Source organism: Pantherophis guttatus, chromosome 14, assembly GCF_059756535.1.
Source record: "Pantherophis guttatus breed Tessera chromosome 14, ASM5975653v1, whole genome shotgun sequence".
Classification (NCBI taxonomy): domain Eukaryota; kingdom Metazoa; phylum Chordata; class Lepidosauria; order Squamata; family Colubridae; genus Pantherophis; species Pantherophis guttatus.
Window position 1 is genome coordinate 712,672 of NC_142076.1, and position 19,789 is coordinate 732,460.

A 19,789-nucleotide genomic window follows, 5' to 3' on the forward strand; every position below is an offset into this window, starting at 1 on the left:
CTTTTAGTACCAGTTGCTGGGGGGCAAATGTTGGAGGTGATGATCCCCTCCCACTTTTGGGGAGCCCAGAAGAACCTCTCTGGCCCCATTGGGCTGCTACAAATGCATTATGGAAACCCTCCTCATTGTGACTCCTTTTCAACTGCTGCACTGCAAGTAAACCAGCTGCTTCTCTGAGCTGGCTTCAGGCCCAGGAAAGCAGCCGCTGAAAGCTATGAGATTCTTGGCAGAAAACAGGTGTACCAGGTGCTAGTAACTCCTCAAGGTGTGTGCTGTGCACCTGAAATCTTCTTGTGGGCATATATCACAGTCGGGGTTTTTTTGAAGACAGAAATAGATAGATCAAGTTTCTTCATTTTGAGATGATGCCAGGACAAAAATAATGAATGAGGCTGGAACAGGAAAGAGCCGAGGTGGCGCAGTGGTTAGAGTGCAGTACTGCAGCTACTTCAGCTGACTGCTAGTTCAGCAGATCAGCAGATCAAATCTCACCGGCTCAAGGTTGACTCAGCCTTCCATCCTTCCGAGGTGGGTAAAATGAGGACCCAGATTGTTGGGGGCAATATGCTAATGTTAATGCAATATGCTAATATGCTAATATGCTATATGCTAACTTTGTAAACAACTTAGAGAGGGCTGTAAAGCACTATGAAGCGGTATAGAAGTCTAAATAAAAAAAAACATCTTTGAAATCCTTTGTGTGGCTTCCTTTGTGTCAGTTTATAAAAGCAGTCCCTGTTTTGAAAGACATGGGGAGGAAATTTCAATTACCAATACATAGCAATGCTTCCAAAGCTATTTTTAAAAAATCTGGACAGAATTTCTTGTCAATGACAACAAGTTGCACCATGGGGTGTATTTATTTGGTCAGGGTTCCAGCCAGGCACCTTAATTCATGTCAAATCAGGAAACAAACACCAGAAGAACTACCTGTTGTAGTACAGTGGCTGTGTGTGTGTGTGTGTGTGCGTGCATGCTTGTTATTTGGAAAGCACTCATCTCACTCAGAGTGACTCTGGGCAGTGTGCATTTAAACCAAAAAACCCATATAAATGATATATCCCATCGAGAGGCACTTAAAGTCAAACCAGTGAGGAAGGGAAGGAGGGCCTGCCAGGCTCCAGTCAACCCAGCCACTCTGTGAACCCCAAGCAATGGGCAGAGCCGGCTCTTCCGACCCTTCCAGGAGGCCTCACTTCCGAAAGGGCCAGAAGCCTTTCTTCCTGGACTCTGCTGGTCGGAATATGTAGTAGAGTAAGAGAATCTTCAATGTCTGATATCGTCTCCCTCTGTCCCTTATACTAAAAGAGGCTCATGGTCAGGCTGTCTTGAGGGTTTTTTTCTCATCCTCCTCTTCAGGTGTGAATTAGGGTTTATTTCATCAGTTTTGCATTTTCTCTTCACAGTCATCATCTCCAGACTCTTTAATGCTCTGTGATGAGTAGAGTTTAGCCTACAGTATTTTTTTTTTGTAAAGTTTTTCACCCACAGTACAGGTAGTCCTCGACTTACAACCACAATTGAGCCCAAAATGTCTGTTACTAAGCAAGGCAGTTGTTAAGTGAGCTTTGCCCCATTTTATGACATTTTCTGCCACAGTTGTTTAGTGAATCATGTGGTAATTAAGCAAATCTGGCTTCCGCCATTGACTTGTTCTTGTGGGAAGCTGGCTAGGAAGGTTACAGATGGGGATAACATGACCCCAAGACTGTCATAAACAATGCCAGTTGCAGGTGCCATTTGATCACATGACCATGAGGGTGCAATGGTCATAAGTGTGGAAAACACTCACAGATCACTTTTTTCAGTGCCATTATAACTTTGAACTGTCACTAAATAAATGGTTGTAATTTGAGGACTAAATGTAAAAACTTGTTTCTACTGGATGTATCTCTCTCCTCTTGGAATGACCCTGTAGATGAGGGGTCGGTTTGTGGCCATATTTAGAACATGAGTGTGATAGAGGCACACTCTCAACTTTGCTGTCACAAAACAGCTACCATAAGAGGGCATGGCCAGTCACCTGGCACCCATTGACTAAAAGACAAATCAAACATATCAGTAAAAGTCTCCACTACTCCAGGGGGTTCTTTGTGGGGCCTAAATTTCTGTAAATATTTGTATGTATGTATGTTAAAAGGGTAAAAAAAAGGCCAGGTTAGAAGGGAGGAGCAGAAGGGGGCAGTAATGAGCAAGCTTCCATATATTATTCCATATCAAAGACATTTCTTTGATTATTGGAATAAACAAAGGCAGAGTATAAATTGGACTATAAAATAAAATAGCAGCTATTTTGTGAGAATGCTTACAGTGTGCTCCCTAAATTCCACTCACTGTGGCCCTCAACAACTTCCCTGCTCTGGCTTCTCACTTCAGTGTAGCACACATCCTGTGAGCCTGTAGTGCAGTGTTTGTCAACCTTGGCAATTTGAAGATGTATGGACTTCAACTCCCAGAATTCTCCACCCAGCAAATTGTCCAGAAAGCTGGCTACAGAATTCTGAGAGTTGGGAGTCCTCACCTCTTCAAGTTGCCAAGGTTGAGAAACACTACTCTAGAGATTATTCCCAGTAGCTACAACCAAATGTTTAAATGGTTGAATAAGATGATAACCTCTGGGATCTTGGAGGAATTTTGACAACCTTCAGAATGGCAAATTTTAGAAGGTGGACTTATTGCTGAGAATTCTGGCAGTTGGTCATCCTGGGAAGCTGAACCTTGTCCCTGGAACTTGTCGTAGTTGGCAAGCAGTGCTCTAAACCTGGGTTTCGCCTTCCAGTGTGGGCAGTGCTGCTACTAAATGTTTTCTTTACAGGGCTTCAGGACACCTTTATGCCCACCATTCAATTTGGCATTTAATCATTGTAGCAGTATTGAGTCCTAATCATATGAGTGTTGGGCGCCTTAATGTATTTGCCGTGCCTCATTTTTAACATAAACGTCCCAGAGAGTTTTAAGGAAAAGCAGTATGAAAACAACAAAAATAATAATGATCACCATCACCTTTTTCTATCACTCTTTTTCTACCTGGTTTGTCTTTTTTCCAGAACAAAAGAGAATTTTCTGATCACAGCCAGCCAAGATCGCACAATCAAAGTGTGGCTTCTTCCTAAATTTGCTACTATCAATGAAAAAGAGAACCAGATCGTGGCGTTACAAGCCACAAAAACAGAAGTGGCACATGATAAGGTAATACATTAAGAAGATCTGAAAAGCTGGGGATTGGATGTGGATGCTGGGGGAGGTGGTTTTTCTGTGTGTGTAAGTGTGTGTATGCCTCCAAATCAGACTGGACTCCAGCTACTGCCTGGACAAGTCCCTGCAAGTTTTTGGCCACATTTCTGCTATGATTTGATATTGCCTCCTTCCTCGGGCTGGTCCAAGGTCAGTCAGCTGGCTTTGTGCCTAAGGCAGGACTAGAACTAGTCTGGTGCCTTAACCATTACACCAACCTGCCTCTCCGATGCAGATGCCCGTTACAAAAGCAAATAGAGTGGGTTGGATAGACATCTCTATGCTCTGCAGGATCCAGTCAGAGAGCCTCACCAAAGGCAACCGGTGGGTTCCCTGGAAGTTTCTGGATCTGCAGCATGTCATGTTCAGGATGAGCAATGAACAGCTCTCCATATATAGATCACTCTCTGTTTAATTTCCTGACCATAATCAAGATATGGCTAATACCTTGTCAATATCTGTCACCTCTACCCTTTTCCACCTGAATCCTCCCATCCTTTTCCAATCACTAATTTTAAGGCAGTATTATGTGTGCATGCATTTTAACTCTGGTTGTGCTTGGTTTCAGACCAGAATTTCTGTATTTTGGCATTAAATATTCTGTTTTTTTTTTTAACAAAAGTAAATCTGTGGATGAAATAAGGACATCATCCCTATGGTTTAAGAGTAGGAGATGGAATATCAAACCTTTTTTTTAAAACTGGTGGGAATAAATCTTGATATCATACTTACCACAATTACATCCCTAAAATGAACAGCAGGAGGCAGCTGAACCCATAACATCCTTTGGCTTGTGGTATAGAAACTAGATTAGATTAACTCAGCCAAAATGTGGTTACCATGCAGATCACACTAGGCCAGAAAGTGGATTTTAAAAAGCTAAAAGGAAAAAGGAAAGTGTTTTTAACCAATTTGCTTTTTCATATGGATAGCCAAAAATACTGATTTTGGAATGGCTATTTAAAAGTTTAGATTGTTGTTTTATTGCTTTCCTATAACAATCCCTCAAGCTTTATTGTCGTATCAAATCAGAAATATGATGTTATAAGTAGTCTAACTTACACAGACCCAGAGAGAAAGAGAAAGAGATCCACATCTATTAAGTGGCCTGACTAGATTCATAATCAAAGAAAAGCAATCTATGTCTTGGCTATACGTTATTTATTTATTAATTACTATTAGATTTTTTCCCCCTACTTTTATTACCTTTTCACACAACGATGACCCTGTGAGGTGGATTGAGCTGAGAGAGAGTGACTGGCCCAGAGTCACCCAGTCACCCATGTCTAAGAACTTGCAGTTTCCCACTTCTAGCCTGGTGCCTTAACCACTAGGTCAAATAAATGAAATAATTGCAGATTTCATAAACTAGACTTGAAGTGATGTGAAACCAGGGGTGAAATCCAGCAGGTTCTAACAGGTTCTGGAGAACCGGTAGCGGAAATTTTGAGTAGTTCAGAGAACTGGCAAAACCACCTCTGGCTGGCCCCAGAGTGGGGTGGGAATGGAAATTTTGCAATATCCTTCTCCCAGGAGGGGAGGGAATGGAGATTTTGCAGTATCCTTCCCCTGGAGTGGAGTGGGAATGGAGATTTTGCAATGTCCTTCACCTGCCACGCCCACAGAACTGTTAGGGAAAAATTTTGGATTTCACCCCTGTGTGAAACACACCTACCTGAGAGGAGCTTGAGCTGTTGAGGTTCTGGGGATCTTCCATGCTGCAGGGCAGAATGTAGCAATTTGCCCCATAATAAATGTTCCTATAACCTGTTCTCTCTTCATTTTTAGGATGTTAATAGTGTGGCAGTATCTCCAAATGACAAGCTAGTCGCCACAGGTTCCCAGGACAAGACAGCCAAGCTGTGGAACTGTGAAAATTGTGTGCTACTTGGAGTCTTCTCCGGACACAAACGCGGCATCTGGTGTGTGCAGTTCTCCCCAGTAGACCAGGTCTTGGCCACCTCTTCAGCAGACGGGACTGTGAAAATCTGGGATCTGCAGGACTTTAGCTGTCTGAAGGTATTGTGGAGAAAAAACTTAGCAGCTTACATAAATGCATTTCCATCTAGTAGAGAAATAAAAATTACAGGGTGGGTGGAATAATCTACAAGAAGTTAAAAACTGTTTATCTGAGAGAAAGTGGAATTTATCTATTATAGGAGCAAGCAAGAAAAAAATACTCTGCAGAAAAAAGATATTGAAAATTATGGAAGGCTAAATAGTTCCCTTCATTATTGAATAAGACTAAATGTTTCAAAAATGAACAAAGCATCACTTTTATTAAATAGTTGTGTCTTATAAATAACAGCAGAAGTAGACATTTTCAAAGAAAAAAATAGGACTAGAAAACTGTTCTAACTTGGCATTGCAGGTCATTAAACATGTTATCACATGACCATGATTTGCGGTTTTACTGCTAAGACAGCATTGATTCTGCTTATCAGAAGCCAGTTGTGGAGTGCACAAATAGTGGGCACATGACCACGTGACACTGCGACAGTTGCAAGTGCAAGGACTGGTCATAAAATTACTTTTTCAGTGCTAGCATAATTTTGAAAGGTTGCTAAACAGGGCAGTTGTTAAGCAAAGTCATATGGTTCTTAGCTTTTCTTTGATTGGAGTAACAGATTTTGTTTTGCATGAAAGCAGATGAGTATTTTTACACATTTTTTACCATTTCTCTGACCTATGCAGCTATTTATGTGCCTGAAGGAATTAGAGTGTCCTCAATATCATGCTCATCTCTCATCTTTCCTTCCTCATCAGACTTTCGAAGGTCATGATGCCTCTGTTTTGAAGGTCATCTTTGTGAGCGAAGGAGGACAGGTGCTTAGCAGGTATGGCCACCAGAGAAAGGGATTGTTTGCTGAGGCTGATGTGGCAGAACTTCAACATCTCCAAGCAGGGCTAGTAAAACTCTGGCTTGGAGAGCTGGTGCTGGCCAGGGTGTTTAATCTGTGTTGTCAAAGGTATTTGAAATGTTATCTTTCGGTGAAGATAGGCAAAAAATTTCTTCATGTCTTGGCTGGTTAAAAAATTTTTTTAGGTTTCTTATTCCAGCCGGCACAGGAATCTTAATCCCTGTTTCTGCCCCTGTTGAAAAGAAACAGCACTGCTAAACTCTTATTTGTAGAACAAGTCAAAGTCAGATAAACAGAAGAATGGCACATAGTTGATCTCCCTCCCAAACCATGGTATTTGGGAACAAGGTTTTCCATGGTTTCTTATGTGTCCTGAGTGTGCAAGCAGTTTCACTTATGATAGGACTTCCTGAAAACAGCTTTCTAGGGAAGAGCTGCCTTGGGGGTGGGAGGGGGGTGCAGAGATGCAGGCCTGATCCACATCCCCAACTAAGATAAAGTGGGATTCAGTGATCAGCACAAAGTTCCCTCTCCTCTGATGCCTCCATTCAGACGTCCCAGTTAGCACATGGGATAAAACAGGCTGGGTGGCTAAGGGTTGGGCTCCACTCTGACTCATTCTTGTGTAATGAAGTTTTGCTATATTTTCTGAGGAAAAGGAAAGGAAATTTGCTGGTCACAAGATTAGAATGGATTTTTTTTTCTCTTTGGTTGATTCTGTTCCAATTTATCTTTACTGTACTGAGTTTGGATTCCCACTTAGGATTCCTCCTTTCCTGGACATACTTTTGGGGTGAAGTGGGGAGAAACCACCCCTCATCCAAAATCAGTGTCTGGCCTCAAATTCCCACACTGCCTGTCCACCTCTCTTCTACCAGGAAGAACATTACTGACAAATTATCAGCCATGTGAGATTTCATGGCCTTGGCCTGGCTTCCTCACTGCTCCTCTTAGAAGAATACTTATTTCTACATACATTTGTAGATAGTTTTACTCCTGTTTGGTTTTTTCCTCTTCTGACTTTGCTGGGTTTTCCTCCCATTATTTTAATTCTGACAAGTAAACTATTTTGAGTGAATTTTCCTTTCCAAAGATGGGTGGTGATACCAACTTATAAATGCCACAAACTTAACCCCAGGTCATTCTTAATTCTTGCTTCTCTTTCCCCAAGTGGTGCTGATGGTCTCCTGAAACTCTGGACAATCAAAAACAATGAGTGTGTGAAGACCTTAGATGCTCACGACAGCAAAGTATGGGCCTTGCACGCTAACAAGAAGGATGATACCGTGGTGACCGGCTCCACAGATTCACGGGTCTTATTGTGGAAGGTAGAACCTGCAAAGTTGGCTGATCTTAAGTTCCCAATTCTAGCCTGGCTTATGTGCTTTACCTTCTTTTTTTTCTTATTTTTGATTTTTATCATTCTCCTTATTAGGCTTCCCTAGGACTAAGTATTCTTCACAAAAAGCTAAAGGATCCTGTCACAGTATTGATTCAATCCGTAATAAAGGGCTGCCATTTCTCAACGACATTGGTCAATGCTACTTGTTCATTTCTTCATGGAGCCAAGCCCATCAGTTTATCAATCTGTGCCATTGATTTAAAATTTGGAAACGGAAGTCATCCCGGAATTCCTCATTTCCCCACAAACATAGAGCTACGACTGAACATATCTTATTGTTATACCTGTTAACTTGGTTGATGTTAATGGAAGGCCAGAGAAGAAGATTGGTTGATCTTAGGACCTGGGAAGTTTCACATGAATATAGATGGAACCTCAAATAATCTGGTCCTATACAAAATAGAGCCAGAATCTTAAATTGAAACAAACAAGTACTAGAGCAACTGATACAAATTTGGTGTGATATACTCAGAGTTTTATTTCCAAAAGCATTCTGCACAGCTGAACTTTTGAAAGCCCCTTTGAAAGAGCTTTTCAGTGTTATTGTATGAATATAACCAAATGCAAGCCAAATCTGCTTCTTGCAGATATAGCAATAGTACCTAGACTTATATACCACCCAATAGTGCTTTACACCACTCTCTGGGCCATTTACAATGTTAGCATGTTTCTCCCAACAATCTGGGTCCTCATTTTACTGACCTCGGAAGGATGTAAGGCTGAGTCAACCTTGAGCCAGTCAGGATTGAATTCCTGGCTGTGGGCAGAGTCAGCCTGAAATATGCATTCTAACCACTGCTCCACCAGGGCTCTTACATGGCCACATTTTGCAAACCAGCATTCTCTGCTGGGTGTTACTATTTTACTTAGCTTGTTGCTTCTTTTGTGCAAAGCGCTGCGGTCTAGAAGTCACCTTCTTTACCTTCCTGATTCTTCAGGGAAGGAATCCACCTAGAGACCCCATCTCATCTAGATCAGCAGTAGAGAGGACAAAAGCACGCCTGTGTTTTTTAGGATAGCTCCTGAATTTCAGTATTTTAAATCAACTTTTCCCCCAAATGTACTTTGTCCAGCTATTTTTATTTATTTATTTATTTGTTTGTTTTTCTCTAGTTCATTAATACAGGTAAAGGATTGAATGTAATAACATTTGGTAAGAGAATATATATACAATGCTTTCTTGGTTGAGTCCTTTTTAATCTTAATTTAAAAAATCTATGAATTAATTTTGCAAGCTGTCACAAATTTGGTAAGTTTCCCATATTGTATGTACCTAAAAGAGTCTTAGATGTGTCCTTCTTCAATAGTGCTGTGTTTGCTTGGATTGCAGATTACCAGAGAGCATTCCAGCTTCTAAATTTAATATAAATACAGTTCTTACCAAGAAGAATCTTGGCAGTTGAGATTGCAGTCAGCATTTTTATTTCAGTATTGCATCTCTTCAGACTGATAGAAGGCATTCAGTACTTGAGATAGGCTGAAACTCTTCCAAAGGGTTTATGGATGAATTGTTGCTTTATAGCAGTTTCATTTAAAAACAAGACAGTCTGCTAAGCCCTTCCACTTAATGAAGCTGCTTCTTCAACTGTAGTCTACTATTTTTACTTTATATGAGAGAAAAATTTTGTAGCATGAATTCATCGGGAAGATTGTTCTGTGTTTGTGGTGCATCTCCCATCTTTTAGAATACTTAGGATGGATCTTCTCTATTCCAAAACAATAGATTGTTTTGCACTCTAATAGCTTACCTGAAAGGCTCATTTTCAGGTAGGTGCCAAGATAGCAACTGTAACAGTAACTAAAATTCAGTTGTTAATCCTCCAAGACTCTCCCAGGGAGGGATCCCATCCAAGTAAATCCTAAAGTCCAGTGAGCTGCTCTGAACTTCCTCCTATTTAGTTCCACCATTTCCTCTTGTGTTGGCTTTCATACTTAGGACTCCTCAACTTTAGAAAGAGTCAAAAGCCACTGAGAGGATTTGATACCATATTTTCTTCCTGATCAGAGCTTTGTCTCCAACTTCAGAGGAGGAAATAGAAATAGACTTTAGTCTGAGTCAGAACTTTTAACACTGCAAAGGAAATGTTGAACTTGATTTGCAGATGCGCAAAATTTTCAAATTCTGCTAGCAACTTTTATTGGTGTCATTCTATGGTTATACTGTAGATGTACTTCTACCAATAGAAGAATGGAAATTTGGCCCTCCAGTCTAGTAGCACAAGAATAAGATCTCAGAAACAGAGTGAGAGTTATTGTAGTAGTATGTTATTTTAATTATCAATATAGCTTGGAGACAACCAGCGGGTATCATGTAGACCAAGCTGCCTAAAGATCAATCACTATAGGAAAAATATTAAAAGACATAATTTAAGGTACATCGTGACATAATTAATTAGATACATTTTTAATAGATATGTAACAAATTGGATTATAACCTACCAGGAGATCTCCTGAATGGTAGGTAGTCTGTAATTTTTAAAAATTAAATAATAAATTCATTAAAAATTGAACCTTTTCATATAAAACATATCCGTATCATTGAGCATGTTTCAGTCAGTCAATATAGTATTGGATTACTTAGTTAATTTTTAAAAGAGGGATTTTCATATTTCAACCCCAAATCTGAAGCCAGGTATTGGAGCCGAAGTGGTTGATTGAATTTTGTCTTCCGAGGCTGCTGAAGAGAAAGTGAGGATTGACAGACATTTTCTCCTCCTCTGGTTTTGTACGTGCATGAATCCAATTCCAAATTAGTTATATGTAAAAGAGTCAATGCAGCCTAATAACATCTCATTTTAGAGCATTCCAGAGATGAATGGAGAAATTCAAGATCAAGTGGCCTTCCAAGAGAGGCAGGAAGAATCAGTGCTGCCACCAAGGAAATATGTTCACGAAATTATGAAACAAATTTAGCGATACCCAGATTGTTTTCAGTCCTCCCTCATGGGATAACTTAGGCAATAGCCAAGCGACTCAAATCACTATATTAAATTTGTCCAGTAAAAATTGTACTTATGATACTTTCTACAAGCAGCAAGAAGAACAGTGATTAAGAGAAGATGCTGTCTTTCCAGCTCTTAACCTTCTGCAGAGTAGAATCCTGAAGGGGAAAAGTGTTCAAACACCAGCCCCACCTGATGCTCTGGGGCTGCCAGAGACCCGCTGTCCAAAGTTCGTGGAGAGTGATGCTTACTGGTGCCATTGCCGCTGATGGAGGGGAGAAGAGGGGAGGGGGTTGTCACATGCTCCCTGTCTATTGGACAGGTCTATGGTCTGTTGCTTTCCTTTCAAAGCCATCCAAAGATTTTAAAACATAAAATCACTTCCAATATGTTCTTAAAGTTTCCTATATAATTTTACTCTGGACTCAGAATAATCGGTATTATTGACAAATTAATGTGGTTGCACCTTTTCATGGCTATGTGCCCAACAGTTTGAAACAATATTGTGTTCTATGCATGGCTGTTGCTTTGGTTCCAAAAAGCTGGCAGGATCTCATGTGGTTCAAAGGTTTTATTCTCTTCTGAAGCACCAACCACTCCATTTGGCGATTTTTCTATTTGTGTTTCATGTCTCTGTCTGTTAAAAGGATGTCACTCAAACAGAACTCGAAGAAGAGCAAGCAAAGCAAGAGGAACAGATCCTGAAGTGAGTATCCCCAAGCAGCGTTTTAGCATGTTTTCATCTGGCGTCTTCTAGTTGTTAGGCAAGAGGCGCCGTCATCTCTGGCTGGCATGGCAGGGTTTGCTTTTCTCGTTGATTCCATATAGTTATATATTTGCATATAGTTAGCGAATATCTGTGCTTTGCTTTTAGGTATTTTGAAAAAGTGTAATTGTGCAAAGAGAAGTCTCTAAATTTGTTTTGGGAATCTGCCATGTGTTGTGTATATTTATTTTGAATGTGGTTATTTAGATAAAAATCAAGTTTCCAAATCGCATGTAATTGGTGGCATCTAATTGCTTTTTAATACATTGCTTAATTAACTGCAATAGATATAGTGTACAAGTTGCAGGCTTGCAAATAAGATTATGAAAAGTATGAATTTGCATAAAATGTCTAATTCATTTGCCTGTTATGAAGGAATGCTATACTTGGACTAGGGAGCTTCAGCTAAAAAAACACTTGAACAATTTTCATGTATGACAGCTTCTCAGCAATTCTTCTTCTACCCAGGCAAGTGGCTACTTGAAAGGATTATATAATTAATACTGACTGGGGTCTCGGTCTCATTTGCACAGTGTGGCCACCTCCATAATTCCCAGCTAATGCATCGAGAATAGTTCCAGCATAATTGGATTGTGGAAAAGATGGACTAGATGCTTCAGAGCAGGATGAAAAACTACCAGCCCAAACAAAGTAGAAAGCACATACTTAGGAATTTTAAATTTAGGAGTTTGTTTTCAGAAGTGGAACCAGGCCTTAACAGCAGAGCAACACTCTTTGTGATCTTTGCTGTTATGAACATTTTGGGAAATCCTTGCCAAATTGCCCAGTGCCTTTTAATTACCTTGCGCTCACCTTTGCTGAATTACTATTAGAAAGGCAGCCATTCCCTACCTGTTGGGCTGGCAGAAGGGCATCATCTCTTGCTGCCACCTATCTCCATATTGCTGGCTTTGGTCTGTCAGTCAGTGGCTGTATGAGTGTGTTTCCCTGGGCTACTTTGTGTTTCAGTCAGACAAACTTTAAGGTTGTGGTAAAAGCTAAATGGCCAACACAACAGAGGAATAGGGGTAGAACTCAGGTATAGAAAAAACTCCCCCTGTGAATCTAAGAATCTCAGCTGCCTTGGGTGGATTTGCTGCTTTCAGTTTAGCCCAGCCCCCATTTGCTTCTCCGTGTCTTCCAGAGAGCAGGAGCTGGCTAATCTGCTGCACAAGAAGCAGTTCCTGAAGGCCCTGGGCTTGGCGCTCTCCCTGGACCGGCCTCATACAGTGCTGACCGTCATCAAGGGTGAGACCTTGTTTCAGAGGAAGCCCGAAAGGCTTTCCCTTTCCTCTGGCTTCAGACCTTCCCCCCCCGCCCCAGAGTCCCACTCAGTGGCCAGACGCTGCACATCACACCTAAGGAGGTCTCATCAGCCTCCATAGGCTTATTTCCAAGACAGCCCAAACATTACTTTTTCAAAGGGTTTTTAAATTTTTCCCAGATTTCATAATAGAGTTGTTTTGTATGTGAATCATCCAGAGATGTTATGGGGTGTCTAAACAGAATGTGCAGCTAGAATCACACTCTAATCATAATTACCAGTTTACTGGATGGGGAGGTATTCACTTCGAAGAACACAGTTGTTGCTGGATTCCCTTTACCTAGCGGCCTCTCTCTTCCCCCCCCCCCAAAAAAATGTGTATTTGTGCTAATAGTGGCTCCTGCCTCTTTGGGACATATTGCTATTGGGAGGGGGGGGAACCGAAAGAAAACATATTTAGAGAGCTACCAGCAGCTTGGGCTAAATCTGAAATTTTAGCTCAAGAGCCAATCTAAATGTTGCCAGAAAATCATGATTTTTAAAGCTATGGTAAATACACAGGAAGAATAACATATGTTCTATTTCATTAAATCCAATTTAATTTTGTCCTAAGTTGATCCATTTTGGTTGTGATCTTATTTTCTTATGAAGTGTATATCCCCTGGTGCAACATCTAAAGGGACAACCAGGATTCTAGGTCCCAAAACATTGTACATCTTGACATACAAGGACGTCAAGGATTATAATTATATTATTATATAAGTAAATATATAATTATATATTATAACTATATTGTCCTTGTAATGTCCTTTAAGGGTATTAATTTTAAGAGATATCTGCAGCATATTACATTTATTCAGATGAGACTGGTAAAAATTTGCAGCGGTGCAATCACACCACCGGTGGTCATTTAGGGACTGTTCAAAGTTATAATGGACCTCTCCGGAACTACTTACCATCTGTTTTCGAAAGCCTGATGGCCACGCCATGATCGATTTTGGGTGCTTGGTAACCAGCTTGCGTTTGCAGAGTCCTGCAGCACGTGACTGCAGTTTTCAAGGTTTTTTGGCTGTTTTCAGCATTTATTTCTGGTTTACAGCAAAAGACACCCATTGTGTATAATGGATTCATTTAATGATCATCACAGAAATGGTCATAAATTTGGGTGTGGTCACATGGCAATGGCTGCCATGACTTATGACCATAATTCCAGGCTCAATTACAGTCATAAGTTAAGGTTTGTAGTTTGTCCAATGCAGCCCTGAGAATATGATGGAGGGAGGGTGTCTTTCTCAGTAAAGAGCAGGATCACAGGTGGAGCGATCATTTTTGTCCCCTTGTTTTCTGCCCACCGGGAATTTGATCACGTTTGGTTATCTTGTCTCCCTCAGCCATCCTAAAGGAGCCCAGAGGAAAAGAAGCCTTGGCAAAGAACTTGATGAAGTTACGGAAAGACCAAAAGGGTCAGTATGCACCCCAGTTGGCCCAGCTTCTGCGTACACATGGGTTTTCTTATGTATACAGGTGCATGCAGACATCTGTGCGTGTTTACAAAAGACAAACTAGAAGTTCTCGGTCCAAACTTCTTTCTTTTTATTGAAAATTGGCCCTTTGGAGGGACACAGTGTGGTATAGTAGTTAAGACATCAGGCTGTAGAAAAGGAGACCGTGAGTTCTAGTCCCACATTAGACAAAATCCAGCTAGGTGTCCTTGGGTTGGAGTCGCTTAGCTTTAAGAAAGACTCAATAGCAAACCACTTCTGAAAAAAACTTGCAAAGAGGCAGTCTCCGAGAATCAGACTTGATTGAACAGAAGGGGGAATAATCCCTTTGGAACAAAAGACCATTGAGCAGCTTGACCTTTGCCCCCCCTTTTTTTTCTGGTTAAATACTCCCATTCCCGACGTTTTTTCTCCTGACTGGAGACAAGAAGTCAACCTAGTTACCTATTTTCCTTTACAGATAGAACAGTTCTCCTGGGGACTTCCTCCTCTAGCCAAGAAACTCAAACTAAGAATCTTTGCCTTTCAGAGCCAGGAAACATTAGTCCAGCTGGAAGAACGCCACTCTTCTTCTTTTTTTATAGTAATTTTATTAAAAAATAGAGGTGCAACAATAAAAAACTAATATAAACTAAAAATAGGAATAAAAATGTCACAGAAAAAGGAAAATAGAAACAAAAGAAAAAATAAGAGTGTAGTAAAGAAAATGAAAAGAAATATATAAAGAAATGACTTCCTCCTTCACAAGTATAAATGATTTTAATAATTTATCACCTTTTCTAAAAATGAAACAAATCTGCTTTTCCCATCTCATATCTATAAACAAATCCTTAAAAGCTCATCATTTAAGTCCTGATCATCAAAAGTTTATTAAGGGCCCAGAGATAACCACATATCTATTTAAAATTTGATCAAATAAACCAACTTTATATTCCTTCTTTTTAACAATCTTGATCTTTAGTTCCTTCAAATTAATATTCTAGAACCTGAGGTGTTTTTTTTTTCCTTTTTTTCTTTGTTCCTTTTTACAAAATTATTCAAAGCTTTAACAAGCCTCTTATATAGGAAAATTATCCAGGTCACTTCTTGGTTTCTTACTTGTATATCCCTTTTAATTATTAAGACATCAACAGAATTATTTTGTATATCCAGAGTAGCATCTTTTTACATATTATTCTTGTAGCCTGTAATTTATAAATCCGTTTTCAGATCAGTCTCACGTCACAGCCTTGTCTGATAAAATTTGTTTCTCTTCTATAACATATTTTAAATACTATATTTAGAGGCAGATGCTTAATATTAACTTGTGGGTCCATTGTTAAAAAATATCCTTCAGTGTGTTGAATGTTAAAATACATATATTTTGTTCCATATTGTATTTGTAAGTCAAATGCAAGTGTTCTTTTTCTTTAATTGTAATCTTTAGTTCCTTCTAATTTCCTCTAGTGTCCAACTTTCAAAGTCTCATTGTATTATGTTTCAAAACTTCCAAGTTGGTTCAAAATGCAGCAGTCCACATACTTCTGCACAAGTCCCTTTTTTATGGGACCTGCATTGGTTACTGATTAACAATCTAAGGGGCTAGTTATCACCTTTAAAGGCCTACTCCAGCCCACCAGAGCAGGAAGGCACAGTATGTTGCAGATCCCATCTTTTAGGGAAGTACGTTTAGTGGGACTAAGGAAAAAGTCCTCTTCTGTGGTGGCTCCTCCCTTTGGAATACCATTTACCTGGAGATAAGATTGATCCTCCCTCCCAACTTTCTACTTTCTGGAAAGCCCTGAAGACATGGAGACCCCTGGTTGATACAGAGCCAATAAGGCGGCTGGTGTGATTGCATGGTTGCTGTCATGGGGGCTGGAAGGTGGGATGGTATGTTTATGGGCTCTTACATGGTGAAATGTTCATATGGTAAGCTGCCTGGAATCATCTTGTATGAGTTAACTGGCCATGTTTGTTTGTTAGTTTGTTTAATAAAGCAGGCAGGTAAGAGGCATCTAATCTCACAACCCTTAACAGGGTAAGTATGAATTCAGCGGCCCCTCATTGCTAATGTGTCTTTCTTGTGCTTTTTTCCCCAGAGGCAGTTCTGAAGTTTTCCATCACGTGGAACACCAACACACGGAACTGCCACGAAGCCCAGGCAGTGGTGGAAATCCTCCTCAAGCACGAGAATCCAGAGGATCTCTTGAAGTATGAAGGGATCAAAACTGCGGTGGAGTCTCTCCTGCCATACACAGGCAAGTAGCTCTTCTTCCAACTTCATCAGTAAATGGTGGCCCTTGTTTCTCCAAGAAATCTGCTCTTAAATAGGATTAAATGGCTTTGACTTTAACAGTTGAAATGTACATTTGATATTTTGGGAAATACACACAAGTTCTTGTGTGCTCAGGCTCAGTTTTTAGTGACAGCCTTATCACAAGCTAACAACTCTGATTGGTCTGCAGGTCTGGGCTCTTCATCACGTTTCTACTTTTCAGCCTATCGTGGCTCACCTTCAAAGTGGGGCCTGACACCCGGGTACCTTATATTGTCTGAATCTGAAGCAAACAATATATGTAGGACAATGACCCTGCCCCCCAGCCCCATTTTCAGCCTTTCAGGTCAAGAAAATTTTCAGTGGGCGGGTCCTGATTTCCTCTTACATCATCCGGCTGCTCAGTGAGACTCGATGCAAATCAGCTTTTTCTGCCAGGCAGAAATTAGTTCCTGCATCATCATGAACCTGGTTTCAGGGTGTGTGTGTGTGCGAGTGTGAGCTCCTCAGAGGCCAAAAGGGGCCTTAGAGTATAGATGGGTTCTGATCCTTCCAGGAAGGCCTCATCAAGGCAGAAAAATCCCTCCATGTAGTCTTCTCTAGACCCAAGCACCCCGCCCGCCCCCACACACTTCCTGTAGCTCCAGGCAAAAGGGAAATTCCCAGGCCATTAGAGGGCAGCTTGGGGACTGAGCTCGGTCCAAGAAAGCAAAGATTAGGGTGTTTCATTATTATGTGATCAGAGTAATTATGTAAATTCCAATTTTCCTGGTGGGCCTGCAGCATCTTCTTCTGTTGCTTTGAATGTGAAACTAAATGTTTCTCTGCTGAGGGTTTTTTTTTCTCAGCCTTGGAAAAGATTCCCAAATAACTGCATTTGTCTTAATCCTCAGCTGGTTCAGCAAAGGCTGGAAGATATTATGGGTCCAACACATCTGAAGGATATAAATGAAGAAAGATGATGCAGGGACAGCCACACCTGTGTGTGTGTGTGCTAAAGAAGCTAGAACAGTGACTTTGACCATGCAACTGAAGCCATGCATATTTTATCAATTCAAACTATTACCTCATAGGATCTAAATAATTATGTGCTAAATAAGAAATTGCCTAGAAATATGTGATCATGGAACAGAAATTTGATCGACAATTCTTCACGTTGCTCCTTGTTGGAAAAATTGAGTTCAGATATTGACAAGAGACAGCTATGTCTTCTACAATGCACCAGTATATTTATTTTTGCCCTCTGCTTCAAGTGCCCTCTGTTTCTCTTGTTTATAGTAGATTTCCTACAGGAAAAATATTGTGGTTGCAGAGTTGTCAGGTCTGCCTCAACTCAAATCCTAGGAAGGAAAACCCTTCAGTCCATAGATTTAGAGAAAAGGGACTTTTTTTTACTGCAGTTAATCCAGGCAAAAGTATTTTTACTGCAGTTAATCCAGGCAAGATCTGAGGCAAAACCACATGAAAAAACCCCAAGAGCCCCCCCCAACCTTGTAACTAGGCAACCAGAGTTCAAACAATGGCCAAAAGTCTTTGATTCAGGTGCATCGTCTCTGGCTGCTGCATACCAGAGCTTAAAGAAATGGTCTTGGACAGATAAGCAAAGTCCAAGCTGGCCATTGCAAAGCCTCATGAAAAATTTCCACGGTCTCCTCCTTCACGCTTCCCCCCCACACACACACGTGCCCATCGCTCCCCCCCTCCCCTTCCCATGGCAGCTGACAGCAAGCAAGTGAAGAAGGAAGCTGACATCCGTGCCCCTCCCCCCCTCCCGTCACAGAGCTTCAGCCCTACAAGAAAGAAAAACACAAAATACACAGAACAAAATAACACATCAGCACAGAAGGACATTGACACATTCAGGGCTTTCAGGGCATGGTCGGTGAAAGTTTTGGAGGAGTTTAGGAGCTCAGACATGTTTAGAGTCCGTTTGGACTGTGCAGAGGGAAAATGTTTCCCCACAGCTAGTTATTGGGGCCTGCCTCTATGTTTCCTTGAATCCAGAATTTCCTTAATTTCAAAGTGCTGCTTTCTCTCCTTCAGTTAAAATTGGCCCAGGAGAGGCATCAGATGCAGGGCAAAGAGGCGTCACAGTTTCAGGTTTCAACAAGCTGCAGTGAAACCCAGGTGAATACGCTGAGATTCTTAGGCAACTCCAATGCATAGGGACTGGATTAATTACCTTAACAAGGGGGAATGGCCCCACATATTTAGGTCCCAGTTTCTTCAACTGTTGGATAGACTAAATATTTCAAGGAGCGGTAAACTCTATCACCCTCTTTAAAATCTTTTGGCTTCACACGGTTTTTTGTCGGCTTGTTTCTATTGTGCCTGATGTGCATCTTCCAGTGCCTTACGGGCTACTGGCCAAGTGCTCTGGAGTTGTGCTGTCCAGTCCATTAGGGAAGGTATTTCTTGTTTTTCTTGGGGCAGCTCTGGCATAGCTACAAAATTCTGACCAGAGGCCATCTTAAATGGGTTGACCCCTGTGCTCCAATGCCAAGAATTGTTGTAGGCTACCTTGCAAAAGGTAAAAGGTCAGCCCAATTGTCCTAAAGAAAGATGATTAGGGGGCTGGAGACTAAAACATATGAAGAATGGTTGCAAGAACTGGGCATGGCTAGTTTAGTGAAGAGAAGGACCAGGGGACACATGATAGCAGCCTTCCAATACTTGAGGGGCTGCCACACAGAGATGGGGGGGGGGGCAAGCTATTTTCCAAAGCACCTGAAGGCCAGACCAGGAACAATGGATGGAAACTGATCAAGGAGAGATTCAACCTGGAAATAAGGAGGAATTTTCTGACAGTGAGAACAATCAACTATTGGAACAGAAGTTGCCTTCAGAAGTTGAGGTTCATCCCTGGAAGCTTTCAAGAAGAGACTGGACTGTCATCTGGCAGCCACATTTCCTACCTCTTGTCACTCATGGAGGTAGCCAAGCCTCCTTAATGCCGCCACCACTGAGAGCATTGCCTTAACTACACTTGACATTGCCTTTCACGGCATGTTATCAAAGGGGAGGGAAGCAATCTTCCCATGAAAGAATGTGGTAAATTTGGTCCCAGCCTTAAAAACCACCAACTTCCAGTGAGGCTGAGTAGGTAACCAACCATTACCAAGGACAGCTGCCCTTGCCTGCCTCCTTAGTTTTCATTTCCTTTTTCCTCTTTGCAGAACGCCACTTCCAGAGGCTGGGCCGGCTACTCCAGGCCTCCATGTTCCTTGATTTCATGTGGCAAAACATGAGGTTGGCTGAGGCTCCCAGGTGGGACGAAGAGATGGAGACATGACGGCTGAAGCTCATCTGCCAGTACTTGTCCACATCCCTAAACAGTTTGACACTCCCTCACCAACAATGTTTTAAAGAATGCTTTATATAATAAATATATAATAAATACATACTTATTTGTATAAATAAACTTGTCTCTCATTTGCTGGGCCATACAAGTTCTCCACCCCAGTGTCTTTTAAAAAATAACACACTTAATTCCTTAACAATACTGATCTTTCACAGATGAACTAATCTACATACTTTCACAGTCACCTTTTGGGAGGGTGG

The 19,789-nt window shown here is 41.1% G+C and overlaps 1 protein-coding gene across 4 annotated transcripts in view; it reads left to right on the forward strand.

Moving 5' to 3' along the window:
• The window catches only part of TBL3 (transducin beta like 3), a 53,961-nt gene extending 34,312 nt beyond the window's left edge, over positions 1-19,649 (forward strand). For all 4 annotated transcript variants that reach the window (XM_034420669.2, XM_034420671.3, XM_034420673.2 and 1 more), the window contains 9 exons: positions 3,048-3,189; positions 5,023-5,253; positions 6,001-6,071; positions 7,267-7,423; positions 11,087-11,145; positions 12,350-12,453; positions 13,861-13,932; positions 16,053-16,211; positions 19,405-19,649. In XM_034420669.2, coding sequence (XP_034276560.1) covers positions 3,048-3,189; positions 5,023-5,253; positions 6,001-6,071; positions 7,267-7,423; positions 11,087-11,145; positions 12,350-12,453; positions 13,861-13,932; positions 16,053-16,211; positions 19,405-19,520 — 1,111 coding nt within the window. In that variant the 3' untranslated portion in view covers positions 19,521-19,649. The remainder of the gene's footprint in view (positions 1-3,047; positions 3,190-5,022; positions 5,254-6,000; positions 6,072-7,266; positions 7,424-11,086; positions 11,146-12,349; positions 12,454-13,860; positions 13,933-16,052; positions 16,212-19,404) is intronic.
• The last annotated feature ends 140 nt before the right edge of the window (positions 19,650-19,789 follow it).